Raw genomic sequence first — 17,884 nt, forward strand, 5'->3', positions numbered from 1 at the left:
TGCGTAAAACGTCAGTAAATGTAAGCTAAAAGATATTTTGTCTCATGTGATTCTTGTACTGCCGTAATCACTATGGGAGGGATATCGCCTTTTCTGGTATATTATGATATTGTTTAATTATTTAATAAGCCACAATATTAAAAGAACACATTTCCAAGAGAGCTAATGCCTCTGCAGGAAACATAATGGCGTAGTCGGCAGGATTGTGGCTACATTAATAATTATATTATTATATATTAATTATAATATTTTATATATATATTAAACATATGCTTACACTGATGAATGGGAGGCTCAGTAATAATATTTGATATATATATTTGATTGGTTGCGCGACGGTCATGGACTCCGGCCGAGAATTAAAAACTGCCTTAACATGCCTGGCCTGATTAATTTATCCCATCAAAAGACAAGAGGCGGACTTGTCAAACTCGGCACAGTGCATGAGGCTGGAAAGAAAGCCCGACATCTGTCGGCGAATCGTGGTAGCGTCTGCTACCTACGGTATGAGAGTGAACTTTAAGGTTGGACTTTTAAGTTTAACGCATAAGTGGGACTAAAATTGGACAAAATAAATGGAATACAACAAGATTGAAACTGATGGCACGAGACTGGCTGTCCAGTAAAATGAAACGGCACTCACAGGGGCAGCACAGATTAATTAATGGCCGTCGAAGCCCAAAATCTACCTAGAAAAGTAAATGCCGTGTTGGGAAACACGTATTTACAATAAATTACATCGCTAGCCTTTAGAAAACAATATTGAAGGCTATAAAGAACGCGCGTTATTGTATATTAGTTGCGGCAGGCAGACAAGACATGCAGGCATTGCACTCACCTTGCCGTTTGCGTGGTAATTCAGCGGAGCTGAAAAAACTTAAAGATGAAATCAAAGCAACAGCGATAGAATCCATAACGTCTCAATCACGATCGCTAAAATAATTTGTAGAAATCTTTAATGGCATCCAAGCAGCTCGATGCAAAAATACAAGCTTCGTCCACGTGTTACAAGCAGTCTAAAAGACGCCAGCTGTTTCTATCAGTCTACCTACAAGGGTAAAGGTTAAAGGTTTTGGCAAAACCCCCACCTATTTTGGTACTTTTAAGAAATTGCCGTGTGTTTAAACACACAGAAATAATTAAATTACCTTTTAAATATAGCTTAAATAACGAACATACTTTATAAGCTAATGTTTAAAAAGAATTTGTAAAACGGTGTACACATATAGCGCTAAAATGCAAAAGAGCTCGAACAACAAAGTGGAAAAGAATAAATACATTTGGGGTTAAAACTTACAATAAGAACAATTGGTTTAAAGCAAATCAAAAAAGAATGTCTCCACTTTTGTTTAAAACTTATAAACGTGCAAAACATTTTTTTCTTTTAAACCCTGATCAAGTTTAAAGGAAAAATACTCTTTAATAATACTAAATAATAAGGGAGACAAGTTCTCACGGATATGTAGCATGTGCCCGATTGTGCATGAATGGAGGTTATGTATTTTGGGAACTCTTAAGGGAATGTATGGTGGCGCAGTGGTTAGCACACTTGCCCGGTGATATGAGATAAAGGTTCAAGCATGTATGTTTTCCTTGTTAAGTCAGAATATTCTTTGTGACCGCATAACTTTTCTGGGAACACTTTCTTGTTGTGGAATTGTGCTGCGTGATTTCCTCGCGTGGATTTTCTTGTTGTCGCAGAATTTACGGATCGCCAACGGGTAATACGTTACCCTCGTTTGACGCTGAGTCGTGATGTTCGCCACGAAAATTCCATGATCTGGAAAATAGCGTATGAAACTGAGGTAAGAAGCATTCCTAATATTTTCAGTAATATCAGCTTGCGGCCTGAGATGTTGTTTGATTAATAATAAGCATGAAGGAAAAGACGTGCTTAAGTATGTTGCATGGTGAAACCCTATAGATAAACAAAAAAGCACAACCTCGAGTGAGTTTATAGCACGTGTGCTAGAAATCGAGAACTTTATTCTGTGAATGAAGTATTGTTGTAAAAGAGAACGTGAGTATGTGAATACATGTGAAAGAATGAAGCAATTGCCAAATACTGTGTGTAGAAATGACTGAAACGAGTGAAGGTTGATTGTCTGTTCTCTAGTGAACGAATTTCTGCTTTAGCTAAGTAATTCTACTTGGACATGAAGCAGAGTTTAGAATCTAGAAAAGAAAATAAAAGACGAATAAATTATTTTTATTCAGAGTCTGGGGTGGCAGATGCGTGTTTATGTCATTTGTACGTCTGTCTTTCTATGTTCGTCAGCTGACTAAGAATGTTAAACTGTAGAAATGGGAGACGTCCCATATAAGAATATTCAAAGTTAAATGTAATACATGTGAATATCAATAGTGATCATGACTGGTGATTGATAACACAATCTGTGCCTGGTCTGTGTTTTGAAGCCTGCAAACAGATGCAGAGTTTAAATAACGCCATGACTTATTGACCTCGACGAATCTCAGAATAGCTTGTAACATGGTCAGTTAAAGAGAAGAATTTTCAAATCTGAATTTCATGAAAAGTGTTATAAGCATAAAAGTTGCATTTAAAATCTATAGATGTTCTTTTCTCCAGATTCAGCAAATCCAGTGACCAACGGATGGAAAACACAAACTATGTTTTATACAAGTTGCAAAAAATAGCTTAATAGCAAGTTTGGGCATAGCAATTAGAAATAATCTAATCGAAGGATAGTGAATATTTATCAATCATAAATTAATGAATAGCAGCTATTAGAATAATTTTCTTGCATGCTGATTTAGTGCAAGTGTTAAATGTTTTAATGAAAAATGCAAACAAATGAACACTAGACTGATTTCATTCTTTGAAAAACAGTATAGAGGGTTTACATATTTTGATGTATGACAAATGATTATTATTATTATCACTTCAGTAATTACAGACTGTATTAGAATTGAAATACATTTATTGATTTGTCTCTGTAAGTGATTAATTTTAGGAAGAGTTGTTATTGCATCAATGTATTAGGTTAATGCTCAGTGATAATGCACATAGCAAAATGGATTATTCAGTTATACATTAGAACCATTGTATATAACATCCTGTTATAAGTTAAGACACTTGGATAACTGAGGCAATGTGTTAATTTTGTGTAATGTATGATCCTACTGAAGAAACATTGTCACTAGCATAGTTTAAATGTATTACTCTATTTCTTGCTGTTATTTTATGAGACTGAACTGCGGGTCTAGAATTGTCATTTATAATGCTGCATTTGTATGATACATATGATTGGGAAATAATTGCTTTATGTTATGTATTTGCTCTACCTTCCACCCTTCGCTAGTTTAGCATCGCAAGTAGCTTAATTAAGTTTAGCCATTAAATTTAGTGGTTAAAGCCTCTCCATTCAGTGGTAAAGTTTTATGAATGAAGTAACAGGTGGTGTATATACAAACGAAGATTTACAGAGACTGTACTGCGCTAATGACTTTTAATCTGTTGCACATACCTGAGAATAGCTGGTGAAGAAACACTTGCTTTCCAGAGGAACGGAGTAAAGAACTAAAGAAAGATTGCAAGTCCAGCTACTCAGATTTGATGCCATGAACTAAGACAAGTTTTATGGACTGTGGCAGGGACAGGCTGTGGCCACTGAGGTGATGTGACAGCTGTTGAAGGCTCCCATGAATGACCACTGAATACAGTGCAAGCTTAGAGGGAAGTGCACCTCTGCTAAAAGGGACAGTCACCATGTGTTCATCTTATGAGCTCCCTAATGGCAAAAGGACTGTTTACTTTCTGTTCCAGTAACAACAAACTTTAGTGCCTTGAAGCAGTCACACTTTGTTCAGACGGATCTGCAAAGTTACCAATCTGCAAAGCCACCAAGAAAGAGACTTTGTTAACAAACCACTGAGTTGGACAAGGCATATATATAGCAAGTCTAGGAATATACTTGAAACTATTATAAGAAGGGCTCAAAGGTATGAGGATATGCATGATTTATCAATGATGTGAACTTGTAAATTGGTAACTTGGAATAGAACATCTGATAGTGAAGTTGGGGAGGATAACAGATAGTGAATGAACAATTATGCAATAATACTAGTTAAGAACAATTAATAATCATAGCAATGAAGCTAGAATAGCATCTGAGTTATGTTACAACTATTGTAACTCATAAAGGGATCAGACATCAAAGGGTGGGCACATCTAGCAACATATTGAAGCTAGAAATGATAGAAGTGCCAAAGAATAGTGTAATCCATCAAGATGCTATATAGGATTGTAATATAATCTGATGCTATGACACCCACTGCATGAATTCAGTAATATGTAGACACAACACAGACTATGTAAGAAATAACAGGGCAAAAATCTCCACTAACACCATTGATGAGATATCACTACTTGATAACAGCATGTTAAATGTAACTGTTTGTCCATGTTTACGCTGGTTTTAGATGAATGGTACAGAAGCTATAGTGATACTACATCTCACATGTCCCAAATGACTTGAAATATTGACACTGTGATGGGGATCAAGTACCTTTTGTTTTGTGGATATGACTTTCAAATATTGTTTTTTGTCACAGATCCAGTGACAAAGGGTGGCTTGTAATACTACATTTTTCTTTATGTCACTGTATCTGGACAATACTGTTATGAGTTTTATTCACATGTGCATGTTAACTGTGGCACACAGAGGCTCAGCAGTTAGAATTGCTGACCAAGCATTGGATTAGATAGCCAAAGACAACTGGAGGCTTGTATAGTCAGCTTAAACACAGGTTAGGGTATTTCTGTCCTCTATCAGCACAAACCTTCTTTCCTTCTTGGGAGAATGAGAATCGACATGTAAGCACTATGATATTTCTGTATTTTGTGGGAGAGGAATTCAGCCCTTGTTTGGAAACGAGAAGACCAGCAAATGAAGCAAGAACCATATAAAAGGTCTGGACAGTGGCCAGACCCTTCGAGGCTGTGCCAACATAGGTGTTGGAAACCCTCCCAGCGTAGGGACGGAAAAAATGGCTGACTGTGTTGATCCAGATTCCCACCTGGATAAAGTCTGTCCATATGCCTCCTCGTCTGTAACTGCGTAAAACGTCAGTAAATGTAAGCTAAAAGATATTTTGTCTCATGTGATTCTTGTACCGCCGTAATCACTATGGGAGGGATATCGCCTTTTCTGGTATATTATGATATCGTCTAATTATTTAATAAGCCACAATATTAAAAGAACACATTTCCAAGAGAGCTAATGCCTCTGCAGGAAACACCTGGTCTCACCCTTGAGTTAGCAGCACTGAGAGGGTCACGTGGTAGTACAGTCGTGGACAACAGTTTGGAGAATGACCCAAGTGTTGGTTTTCACAAAGTTTGCTGCTTCAGTGTTTTTAGATCTTTTTGTCAGATGTTTCTCTGGTATACTGAAGTAGAATTACAAGCAGTTCAGAAGTTACACAGGCTTTTATTAACAATGACATGAAGTTTATGCAGTGTTGGCCCTTCTTTCTTTTTCAAGACCTTTGCAATTCACCCTGGCAGGCTGTCAATCAACCTCAGGACCCAATCCTGACTGATGGCAGCCCATTCTTGCATCATCAATGCTTGGAGTTTGTCATAATTGGTGGGTTTTTGTTTGTCCACCTGCCTCCACAAGTTCTCAATGGGATTAAAGGTCTGGGGTGTTCCCTGGCCATGGACCCAAAATGTTAATGTTTTGTTCGGTTAGCCACTTAATTCTCACATTTGCCTTATGGTCCGGTGCTCCATCATGCTGGATTGTTCATTGTTGGTCATCATACTGTTCTTGGATGGTTGGGAGAAGTTGCTCTCAGAGGATGTTTTGGTCCCATTCTTTATTCATGGCTGTGTTCTTAGGCTAAATTGTGAGTGAGCCCACTGCCTTGGCTGACATGAATGGTCTCAGGATGCTTTACTGTTGGCATGACACAGGACTGATGGTAGCACCACTCACCTTTTCTTTTTCTGGTTGCCTCAAAAAATTGGAAAGGGGATTCATCAGAGAAAATGACTTGACCCCATTTGTCCTCAGCAGTCCAATCCCTGTACCTTCTGCAGAATATCAGTCTGTCCCTGATGATTTTCTTGGCTTCTTTGCTACCCTTCTTGACACCCGCCAGGCCATCCTCCAAAAGTCTTCACCTCACTCACACCTGCCTGCTGCCATTCCTGAGCAAACTCTACACTGGTGGTGCCCCCCGATCCCAAGCCTGGATAAAGAATAGGACCTAATCATCCTCTGAGAGCAACTTCTCCCAACCATCCAAGAACAGTTTGGTGACCAACAATGAGCAATCCAGCATGATGGAGCACCGGGCCATAAGGCAAAAGTGAGAACTAAATGGCTTGAGGAAAAAAACATCAAAATTGTGGGTCCATGGCCAGGAAACTCCCCATTGAGAACTTATGGTCAATCCTGACGAGGTGGTGGGACAAACAAAAACCCACCAATTCTGACAAACTCCAAGCATCGATTATGCAAGAATGGGCTGCCATCAGTCAGGATTGGGCCCAGAAGTTGATAGCCACCCTGCCAGAGTGAATTGCAGAAGTCTTGAAAAAGAAAGAAGGACCAACACTGCAAATAAACTTCACGTCATTGTCAATAAAAGCCTTTGAAACTTCTGAACTGCTTGTAATTCTACTTCAGTATACCAGAGAAACATCTGACAAAAAGATCTAAAAACACTGAAGTAGCAAACTTGGTGAAAACCGCCACTTGGGTCATTCTCAGAACTTTTGGCTATGACTTGACAGAGAGAGGATGTGCACAGTAGGAGTGACAATTGGGCGAGTGGAGTGGAGGGGAGGAGTGGTCAAGGCTGAATAACGCGGACACGACGGGAAACGTGTTTAATATAATAGAAAGATAAATGGCACAACGATGAAACAGAAGAGACAAGAAACAAGACTTTGATGGCCAGAAACATCATTTCTCTCCATAAATGGATTCCATTGCTATTTCATTTTGGTCCTCAAACATTCTCAAGGATGGTAAATTAGGAAGTCTAGGTTGGCCTCTGGAGAAGCCAAGACCAATATAGGGGGTAGAATGGCAGACTGGCATCCCGACAGGGACAGTTCCTACCTTATGCCAAATGCTTCTAGAATTGGCACCAGCTCCCAGTAAAACATGAACCGGATAAGCAGGTTTGAAAATTGATGAATGGATGGATGGATGGATGGATGGATAAGCGTTTAGTGATGTAAAAGACACAGTGTATGACCAAATGATGAATTACCAGATCTCTGTGGATGAAGTTTGCTCGTTCCAGGTAAGCCATGCCTTCACACACATCCAAACACATGCCCAGCAGGGTCTCCCTGGAAATGTTGCCCTTGTGATTTCTCAGGTAGTCGGACAGACAGCCATGATCCATGAATTCAAACACCAGGTACATTGAGGTTTCCTGAGTGCAAACTCCATGTAGCTGGACCAACTTGGGATGAGACAGCCTCCTGTGTGAGTGACAAAGGAAGAAGACACGTGTAAGCATTTCAATGACAGCTCTGGCACTGGAGCTCCTTTCTTGTTTTCAGTTTTGTTTCAAATTTCCTGTTTTTGACTTTTTTCATTGTGAATTATCCCTTCCATTCATATAATAGAAGTTTAATTATTTTTATCTTGTGTGATGGATGGCACACGTGGGTGGGCATCCCAGCCAGGATGGGTCAAGGTTCCTTACCTGGATGGGAGGCTAGTCCTTTAATGGCACAAGAAATGGGGTAAAGTTCATCCTGCCTCAGCCAGAAGACAGGCAGGAGATGCCAATGCGGCAGTGGGTGTATTGGCATCCTGGCAGGCATGGATCAAGAAATAATACCTGCTGCAGGAGGCCAGTGTAGTAAAAGGTCAAAGGGAGACAACCTGGTAGGATTACATGTTCCCCCCAGCACACTAGGTGGCAGCCTCCCTGGGTGATTCTACCTGTACAGTCACCTGCTAAGCATGCTGGGAACTGCAGTCCCATAGAACAACCTTATCGGGTTCCAGGGATGCCGCCAGGGGGTGCTGCAGGGCTTTGTTTTGTTTTTTTTATTCAGTTTTATTCTCTCAGTCGCGTTGGACTTCAGGCTTCACACATTATACACTTCATGTTTTAGTAATAATTGACAAAATGTAGACATGAAAAACGTTTCTGTGTGTTTACATAGATCGTTGTAGACACGGAACACACATGAAATGCAAGTGTTCCAAATAACGATATAGTATTTATAAAAGGTGTAATTTTGCTTGACTTCTCACTCTATACAACTCTAAGCAACTGACACGCAGATAAACAGACTTGAGCTGAGAAAACTGTGCGGCGCAATGTGATAGCAGGCTGCGTGCTGTTTGTTGCTTATCAACACATTTACAGGACAAAAGACGCTGATGGAGAGGTGAGAAGCGATTTAAGGTGGGATGAATCTACAAGTTTTTTTCATAGGCTCTGGTAATTCCAGTATTAATACAAATAAAAAAAGATACTCCCTTTCAAGAATGAAATAAAAACCATCGCTCTATAATGTCATGGTCCCATGATCCACTGGCTGCTTCTTCTGGTTAGCAATTTCAACCTCTACCCCTGGAATGAATACCCAAGACCCCTTAAAGACTCACATCATGATTTTAGCCTCTTCCCTGAAGTCCTCTTCGGACATTGCTCCTTCCTTTATCATCTTGATGGCTACTTTAGAGTTGCCATTCCAATACCCAAGCTGAACCACGCCAAACTGGCCACTGCCCACCTCCTCAATGAAGCTCAGCTCTGCTGATTCAATCTCCCATTTACCTGCCAAGAAGATAAATAAAATACATAAAAAGTTGATTTTAAATAAGTTACGATGATTGATTACTGAGCTAATCAACTAATCACATTCTAAAATAACAGAACAACCATACAGGTAATTAATTTGTGAAAGAGTCAACAACCCTGCGTGGAGTTTGCATATTCTCCCCGTGTCTGCATGGGTTTCCTCCCACAGTCCAAAGACATGCAGGTTAGGTGCATTGGAAATCCTAAATTGTCCCTAGTGTGTGCCTGGTGTGTGTGTGTGTGTGGGGGTGTGTGTGTGTCTTGCGGTGGGCTGGCGCCCTGCCTGGGGATTTGTTCCTGCCTTGTGCCCTGTGTTGGCTGGGATTGGCTCCAGCAGACCCCGTGACCCTGTGTTAGGATATAGCGTGTTGGATAATGACTGACTGACTTTTAACCACTCAAGTCAGTCCAATATTTAAGCAATTAAAGAAATGATACTGTGAGGAATTCACAATCTCAATAAATGAATGTGAGGGACCAACTGACTTTCCAACCTGGATGGATTTTGTTACCTTCCCTGGCCAGGAGGCCATGGGAAATAAAGGACAGCTGGGGAGCGGGTGGCATTCCCCTGCCGTGTCAGGACGTGAAGAACATTCCCCCGTACACTAGATGACAGCTTCCCATCTGGTAAACACCTGTATGGTCGCCCGCAAGGCACCATGGGAGTTGTGGTCCCATGGTGCCTGCCTTGCTTGGTTCTTCGAGGAAACAAGGTAGGAGCTGTTGGATACTGATGGCACGAGGACCGTTGGAGTTTTGCGTGACCCTAAAGTGCTTTCCAGGGTCAACAGTTTAAGCACTGGAAGTACTTCCCAGGTCTGAAATGAAAATCAACCTTCCACTCGACCCAGGGAGAGTACTTGGTGGATTGTGGAGGAGAAGAAAAGAAAATAAGTTGTGCTGTATGGCAGAGTTGTGCTGAAGGTATTGTTTAAATTAAAAAGCATTTGAATTGAACTGGGACTGTTGTGGTGCACTTGTGTCTGGGGGTTTGAGGAGCTGGTGTGCCCCCTAGTGGCCACACAACCAAATGTTCTTTACATGCTCCTTTACTTTGTCAGATAGATAGATAGATAGATAGATAGATAGATAGATAGATAGATAGATAGATATAAAAGGGCAGTAAAAGCATATTAAAGAATTACAACCTGCTCCCATGCTTAACCTGACTTGGCTGGCCCTCTCTCTTGATCGTGTTCCAGGAAAACCTACTGCTCAAATTCTGTCATTTTGTGGCACGTTGCTCGCCTCCTGCCTGCTTTTTTAAAACTTCCAGTGATGGATGGGCCACCATTACCCACTATGAAAACATCATTTGCATTTTTGTGAATACTTCTCCTCTTTGATGGTGACTCTCAGGGTTCCGCCTATGCCTTTCCTCAGTATCCCTGTGTGTGCCAACCTCTCTTGCCTAGTGCTTCCTGTCTCGCTCACATTTGAATGAGCAGCCTAAACAAAACTGACCAATCAAATTGCTCAGAGGAACCAGACACACACATACACACACACATTATCATTATCATTTTACTTACTACTATATTTACTTTACTAATGTATAATAGTTTTATATTTCATAATTATATTTAAACAAGGATTAAATTCAGATAGATAGATAGATAGATAGATAGATAGATGAAAGGCACTATATAATAGATAGATAGATAGATAGATAGATGTGAAAGGCACTATATAATAGATAGATAGATAGATAGATAGATAGATAGATGTGAAAGGCACAATATAATAGATAGATAGATAGACAGATAGATAGATAGACAGGAAAGGCACTATATGATAGATAGATAGATAGATAGATAGATAGAAGCATCATTTGTCCAGAGGAGGACATTTGGCAAGAAAAAAACGCATTTAACTGATTTTAGCCCAAGGCTGCAACATAACAAAATATGTAAAAAGTGAAGGGGGGCTTGAAATGGCAGTCTTTTATTTCAGTTTCCATCCTAATTCTTTTGATCATTAAATGTAAAGTTTATATTATTATTTTTAATTAATTTCTATTTTTTCAGAGATTTTTTGTGGCAATGATTTGTTTGATTATTCTAATTTAATTTTGTTTAAATTATGTAATGTATTTTAATTATTTCTCTTCTTTTAATCAAGTTATTCATTTAAAAAGAAAACTTAATTATCTGAGTCACTGGAGTTTTTGCCTTTTGTCTTCCCACCCAGAGACATTCATGTTCTGCACACTTTAGTCTGTTAATTTTGAAAGGACACATCTGCCATTTCTTACCACTAATCCACACTCAGTAACCCATACTGACATTTTACCATAGCTTGGTAGCACCTCTGGACCGGCCTCCCCTCAACAGCTCCCCCTAGTGGCACCCAATGCCCTCTAAAACTACAACTCCCATGCAGCTCTGAGGGTATCCAAATGGATTGCTATGCAAGGTGGGAAACTGTCATCCTGCGTACAGTGGATTCCCATGGCCCTGGCAGGAGGTATCCCATAGTCCTATCCTTTATCATGGCCTCCCAACAAGGAATGGGAATACACTCATCCTTCCATCTGGGATGCCCCTCCATGCAGACAGATGATCCATTATGCTAACAGTGTATTTGTTTAAAGACATTGTGTGTTTGCTTAATACTCACAACCGGGCTTTGTGCCCTCATCTTTGGGAATGTTATTATGATTTGAAATAGAAAAGAAACCAGCATGAGCGGCGTGGTGTAACCTTACCGTAACTGAAGCCGGCTGTAGCCGGGGCCTTTTCTCTGCCTCCTGAAACGGGGTGCCTTAGTCTGGTTATGAGACCTGTGAAGACATATAGACACAGAATACTGAAGACTTTGATCTGTCGTCATACAAACTGTAGTTTGGAGTTGTGGTCCTGAAAGTTGCGGCACTATGGCCATGTGGCGCGTTTTCCAGAGCGTGATCCAGCTCATAAAATCATCATTGTTGGGGACCCGAGCGGCTGGACCAGGCCAAGGGGTTGCCCACGTAACACCTGGCTGCGGCATATAGAGGGCTATTTCCGGAGGGTGGGACTGGACTGCGTGTCCCCCTTTGGGGTTGTTTCGTCGTGTGGTGGGTGCTCCCCAACTTGACATGACTTGACCTTGCGGACCACTTGACTAACACTCCTGGAGCACACTTTGACAAAAAAAGAAGACTTCCCCTGTCTCCAGTAACAGATTCCCATCTCTTCCTGAAGAATTCCCAAGGCAGCCGAGAAACACAGCATTTCCAGGGTCTGATGCAAGATGTCTACCCAGTTGAATGTGTGTGGGGAACCGACACAAGGGGCATCTTTATGTCATGGCCAGACCACCTCAACCGGCACTTCTCATTCTGGAGGAGCACCGACTCCACTCTAAAGTTGCTCACTCTATAACGTAGTTTCAGCCCACCCACCCCTTTGAAGAAACGCCATTTCTGCCACTTGTATTTGCAATCTCATTCTTTGGGTTCGGTCATTAACCAACATCTTAGGAGCATAGGTGAGAATAGCGGTGTAGGTCAACAGGTAAACTAAAAGTTGTCTTTAGAGTCAACTCCCGCTTCATTTACTACAACAGACCAGTGCAGTGCCCACACAACACCTGCTGCCACTCTAATCGGGTTGTCAATCTCATGTACCCGTCTTCTATCACTTGTCACCACGATCCTGACAGACTTGAACTCCTCCACTAAGGGCAGTTGTTAGGTGCCCTTTGCATAGAAGTTGGGAGAAGCCTACTGGAACTCTGCTGGCTTTCCTGATAGAGTTTGCTTTGTGCAGAATGGCCTGACGGGGTGCAGGACAGTGGGATTCAGACTGAGGAGGAAGTGTGCTGTATGTCCTCAGAGGTGTACAAGACAATATGGCGGACAGGATACAGAATGGTGTTGAGAGGTGCAGGACAGCGGAGTAGAGTGTAGGAAAAAGTGGGAAGTTTTGAGAAATATGGGTGCAGGAGAGTGGCGTGGAGAATGGTGGCATGAGGGTACAGAATGGCAGTGTAAGGTCCACAGTGCTGCAAGGAGAGTGCAGTAGACTGAAAAAGAGTGTGGAAGTGGACGGATGAGTGAGACACTAAAGGGGAGCGCCTGGGAGCGAATGAAAATCCTGTGCACTACAGGAAATTTGAGACAAGACCCATGATGCTCAAAATTTAGATGTTCAGTGGTCACATTGGTGGTCATACAACCCAAACAGCTGTGCCATCTGCCCAGTCCTTTTCCCAGCTACCTGACTGGTGATGGACCTACGTTTTTGGGGCCATGAAACTGTTATGGGGACCCCATCGTAACCAGCAACAGGTTCTGGGTAACCGCTGTTATCTTCTTCAGTGGGGTTGTTCCTAGACAGATCAGCACAAATATTTAAAAAATGTCATCACTACACCTCAGATTTTGATAAAAATTGCTGTACTGAATTACACCACATTATTGATATTATTTTTTGAAACTCCTTGTCATACAGTAGGCATCCATATTTTTAAGCAATGTGGACTAAAGTCACTTCTGGGGTCCGTCAAAGATTAGGAAATCCTGAAGCATAAGCTTCATTAGTTTCCTAGCAGATCTGTCCCTGCACCGGAGGTCACAAGAGAGTAGGCAGCAGCCCACGGGGCAGAATCACACAGAGTGTTTAAATGGCACAATCCCCATGGCACCAAAGAATGGGCAGACACCACATTTTAAATTTAAATTGTGAACCAGAGCTGGCACCACCATTAAGGCAAACTGGGAGCAGATCAAAAGGGGAAGAAAAAAAACCAGCTGCACGGGTTAGCTACCCAACAGTGGGTTGGCGCACTAAAAAGCTTGGCCTAGGGTGCAAAATGAGCTAGCACTGGCACTGGGCAGGAGCCAAACCGATTCGAAAGCCATCCATCTTAATCAGGAGATGTGGTATTCACCTGCTGCATTGTGTTGATGGTAATGGATGAGATCTGGAATCGAGTTGAAGACGTATCTCTCCGCCAAGTAATACTTCGGCTCATCTGTCAGCGTCTCCCGGATGTGATAATGCTTCACTTTTGGGTGGTTTTCTCCAGTTGAGCTAAAGAAATAAAATGAAAGAATGAAAAGAAAGAGGGGCACATGAAAAGCTGGAATTAATGATCCCGACTCTCCTATGTATACTAGGGGGCTCTGCCCTCTGCTCGCTTCCACCCCCAGGTTTGGTTTACCGGATATACAATTTAAATAGATTGTTAGTTTCATGGGAATTGCTACATATGCATTATTTTTACTATTATTTTAAAACTTTTGTAAAAACAATATTTTATTTCTGGCCCTGGGCGTGGTTACATCTCTTTCTTGCATGACATATAATGTCGCTCACATTGTGAGAAGGGTGCGGCTGAACACGCTTAAGGAGATGCCGTCAGATCATCTGCTGACTTTCTGCTGCTGGCGAGCTACCTGTTCTGCTTGTCTCGTAGCCTGATCATTTCAAAACCTGTACAATATCTGCCCTTTTGCCACTTCGCATCTCTGTCGATCGCGTTGTGAAGTGGGGTGGTAGGTGGTCTAGGGTTAGGTTGGCTGAACGCATGCTAAGGAGAAGCAGTCTGATTATCTGCAGGCAATTTACTGCTGGCGAGCTGCGTGTTTTGCTTGTCTCTTGTCGTTGTTTTAAGAGCTGGGAGCACATGAAGTATGTCTGCCAAAAGCATTCCAACAACAGCTAGGTTAGATGTCCATGGACTTGTTTTAAACGATGTCTCACTGCCTTGTCTCGCATGATGTTGTAAAAACAATGCTTGTCCTTTATTTCCGGCCCCGGGCGTGTTTAAATCTCTTTCTCGCAGGACGTATAACGCTGCTCGCGTTTTTATGCGGCTGAACGCATGCTAAGGAGGTGCCGTCAGATCATCTGCTATCGCGCTGCTATCAGCCCTCCTGCTGTACTCGGCCCTCCATCAATCAGACCTAACAGTCACTTAAAACAAAAATGGCTTCAACTTGGCTGAGACGCTACAATACTTTTGAATTTTACTGCTTTCATATTCTTTACCTTCCTCTGCATGTGTATCGCACCATCGTTTGTTTGAGCCGTTCGAATTTCACTGCTTTCATAATCTCTTATCTGCCTTTTTTTCTCTCCAACGCTTTTGGGTCTCTTTTCTCCGTGCTGCTCTTTCTTCTTTGCTTAGTCGTTGACATTTCATCGAGAACGTATTGTCCTTATACTCTTTATATGTGCTGAGAGCACAGGATCTGTGTGTGCTACGTGCCTTTACACAACTGAGTGTTTTGCTGGCCGTGCTCTTATTTGATATTGTTTGCGTCTCACAGGTCTTTTAAGTGTCTTCAGAGAAGATCACGTCTCGTCGCCCTGCTTTTCCTTTCCAGGATTTTTTTTTTATAATAGAGAGATACATATATAAAATCCTAAGCCTAAAAGTGCAACAATTTTATGTGACATTTTCATGTGACTTTTTTTGTCACAGGCTTGTTTTAAAATGTACATATATATGTTTGGTATCATTCTTTTCAGAATTGATCAAACTTTAATGTGATGTTATTAGATTTTCAGATTCTTATTCCATTTTTAAATTATAAACTAAAAAATATCGAGAACTCACGTTCCGTGAGACAAGACTTTGTGCCAAGAGATTTAAGCACACCCGGGGCCAGAAATAAAAGACAAAGAGTAGATGACAAAGACAGCTGTTGTACAGGCTTTTAAATGTTCGAAGTGCGGCTCAAGATGCAGACCACACGGCACTGCAGTAGCAGCAGCAAGCCAGCAGCTGATTGAGCAAAGAAGAGGTAAAAGAAAAACTATATTTGTTTCCCATTGTGTCACCGTTTAAGAGGGGGTCTCAGAGGAGCAACCGCGTCTCCTTGGGGTGCATTCATCTTCACAATGCGAGCGGAAGAAACGTGAAGTGGCTGTCGTGCGAAGCAAGCAGGGGGAAAAACCCCCTATAAATAATATTTTACTAATATTCTGGCCGCAGCTAGGGGTTGGTTGTCAAAGGTGCCAGGGGGCTTGCCCCCCTAGTATGGGTATATATATATATATATATATATATATATATATATATATATATATATATATATATATATATATATAGATATAGATATAGGGCGGCACGGTGGCGCAGTGGTAGCCTCGCAGTTAGGGTACCCGGGTTCACTTCCCAGGTCCTCCCTGCGTAGAGTTTGCATGTTCTCCCCGTGTCTGCGTGGGTTTCCTCCGGGCGCTCCGGTTTCCTCCCACAATCCAAAGACATGCAGGTTAGTTGGATTGCCGATTCTAAATTGGCCCTAGTGTGTGCTTGGTGTGTGTGTGGGTGTGTTTGTGTGTGTCCTGCGGTGGGTTGGCACCCTACCCAGGATTGGTTCCTGCCTTGTGCCCTGTGTTGGCTGGGATTGGCTCCAGCAGACCCCCGTGACCCTATTCGGATTCAGTGGGTTAGAAGATGGATGGATATAGATATAGATATAGATATAGATATATATATATATATATATATATATATATATATATATATATATATATATATATATATATAATATATCAATTGAGGTACAGTGGGGAAACAAGCATTTGATACCCTGCTGAATTTTTTTATACGTTTGCTCACTTACAAAGAAATGAACAGTCTCAAATTTTTGTGGTAGTTTCATTTTAATAGAAAGAGACAGAGAATATCAACCAAAAATCCAGAAAAAACACATTACATAAAAGTTATTAACTGATTTGCATGTCATTGAGAGAAATAAAGATTTGATCCCCTACAACCCAGCCAGAATTCTGTCTCCCACAGATTGGTAATTGCAATCAATCAATCAATCAATCAATCAATCAATTCCAGATACTCCTGATCTCAACTCGCTATGTGTATAAAGCACACCAGTCCACAGAATCAATTCCTTCCATTCCAAGCTCTCCACCACCATGGGCAACACCAAAGAACTGTCAAAGGACGTCAGGGACAAGGCTGGAATGGGCTAAGAGACCGCCAGCAAGAAGCTTGGTGAGAAGGTGACGACTGTTGGTGCGATTATTCAGAAACAGAAGAAATATAAACTGACCATCAATCACCCTCGGTCTGGACCTCCATGCAAGATCCTGCCTCATTGGGTGAGGATGATCATGAGAAAGGTAAGAGATTAGCCCAGAACTACACGGGAAGAGCTTGTTAATGACCTGAAGGCAGTTAGGACCACCACCGACACCAAGACCACCATTGGTAACACACTACGCCATAATGAAATGAAATCTTGCAGCGCCCACAAGGTCCACCTGCTCAAGAAGGCACAAGTACAGGCCTGGATGTTCACTGGCAAACTTAAAATCTATGCTGTGATTTTCCTTTGATCGTCCCTCCCATATGTGGCCTTGATTGAATTAACCGACATATTTTACATATTTGAAGCTGTCGTCACTTCTTTTTTCATGTTAGGGTGACACAGAAGAGCACCTTTCACAAACAGAAGGATCTGTTTATTTTTTTAATTACCAAAAATTTCATAAAAGAGAAGACCTACAGTTAGCAGTCAGGCATCTGAAAACTCACCCCAGTGCTTTTGTGAGCACCGACACTGTGTAGACTCCAGCCTGTCTGGAATTTCTCACAATGAAAGCTCCTTCTTTGTCCTGTGATTGTAAGACAACAAAAAGGAAAAGTAAGGAATATCATCCCAGTCATGCCAGCTGTGTCTGACAAAATATACTATACAAAATATGATTTGCACACGGACAACATTCAACCAGGCAAAGATGGTGAGAGATTAATAAACCAGTTCTATGGTGACTGAACATTAGAACATTAGAACACTCCAGACAAGAACAGGCCATTCAGCCCAACAAATCTCTTCAGTCCTATCCACTTATTTCTTCCAAAAAAACATCAAGTCAGGTTTTGAAAGTCCCTTTTAAACACATATTTCTACATATCTATGAGGTGGAGGTGAATTTGCAGGGAAATCCATCCAGAATTTTGTTATAGTAGTGGAAGTGACAGGAGCAAAACCCATGGAAGACACTGAACAGTGGTGGCTGAGGAGGCAGAAAATTCAAGGAGGAGAGATGAGAACAGATGGTTCCTAGGAACAGTAGGATGATTTTAGTAAGAAGAACTAGAGAGCCTGTGGCGG

General features: G+C 41.5%; 1 protein-coding gene across 1 annotated transcript in view; it reads right to left on the reverse strand.

Annotated features, from left to right (window-relative positions):
• Positions 1 to 17,884, reverse strand: part of itk (IL2 inducible T cell kinase) — a 103,261-nt gene that overhangs the window by 13,807 nt on the left and 71,570 nt on the right. Inside the window, exons 9-13 of the mRNA XM_039775160.1 lie at positions 17,305 to 17,384; positions 13,687 to 13,829; positions 11,519 to 11,593; positions 8,613 to 8,784; positions 7,252 to 7,468 (exon numbers count right to left, since the gene is read on the reverse strand). Coding sequence (XP_039631094.1) covers positions 7,252 to 7,468; positions 8,613 to 8,784; positions 11,519 to 11,593; positions 13,687 to 13,829; positions 17,305 to 17,384 — 687 coding nt within the window. The remainder of the gene's footprint in view (positions 1 to 7,251; positions 7,469 to 8,612; positions 8,785 to 11,518; positions 11,594 to 13,686; positions 13,830 to 17,304; positions 17,385 to 17,884) is intronic.

The sequence above is a fragment of the Polypterus senegalus genome, chromosome 13 (assembly GCF_016835505.1).
Source record: "Polypterus senegalus isolate Bchr_013 chromosome 13, ASM1683550v1, whole genome shotgun sequence".
Taxonomy (NCBI): domain Eukaryota; kingdom Metazoa; phylum Chordata; class Cladistia; order Polypteriformes; family Polypteridae; genus Polypterus; species Polypterus senegalus.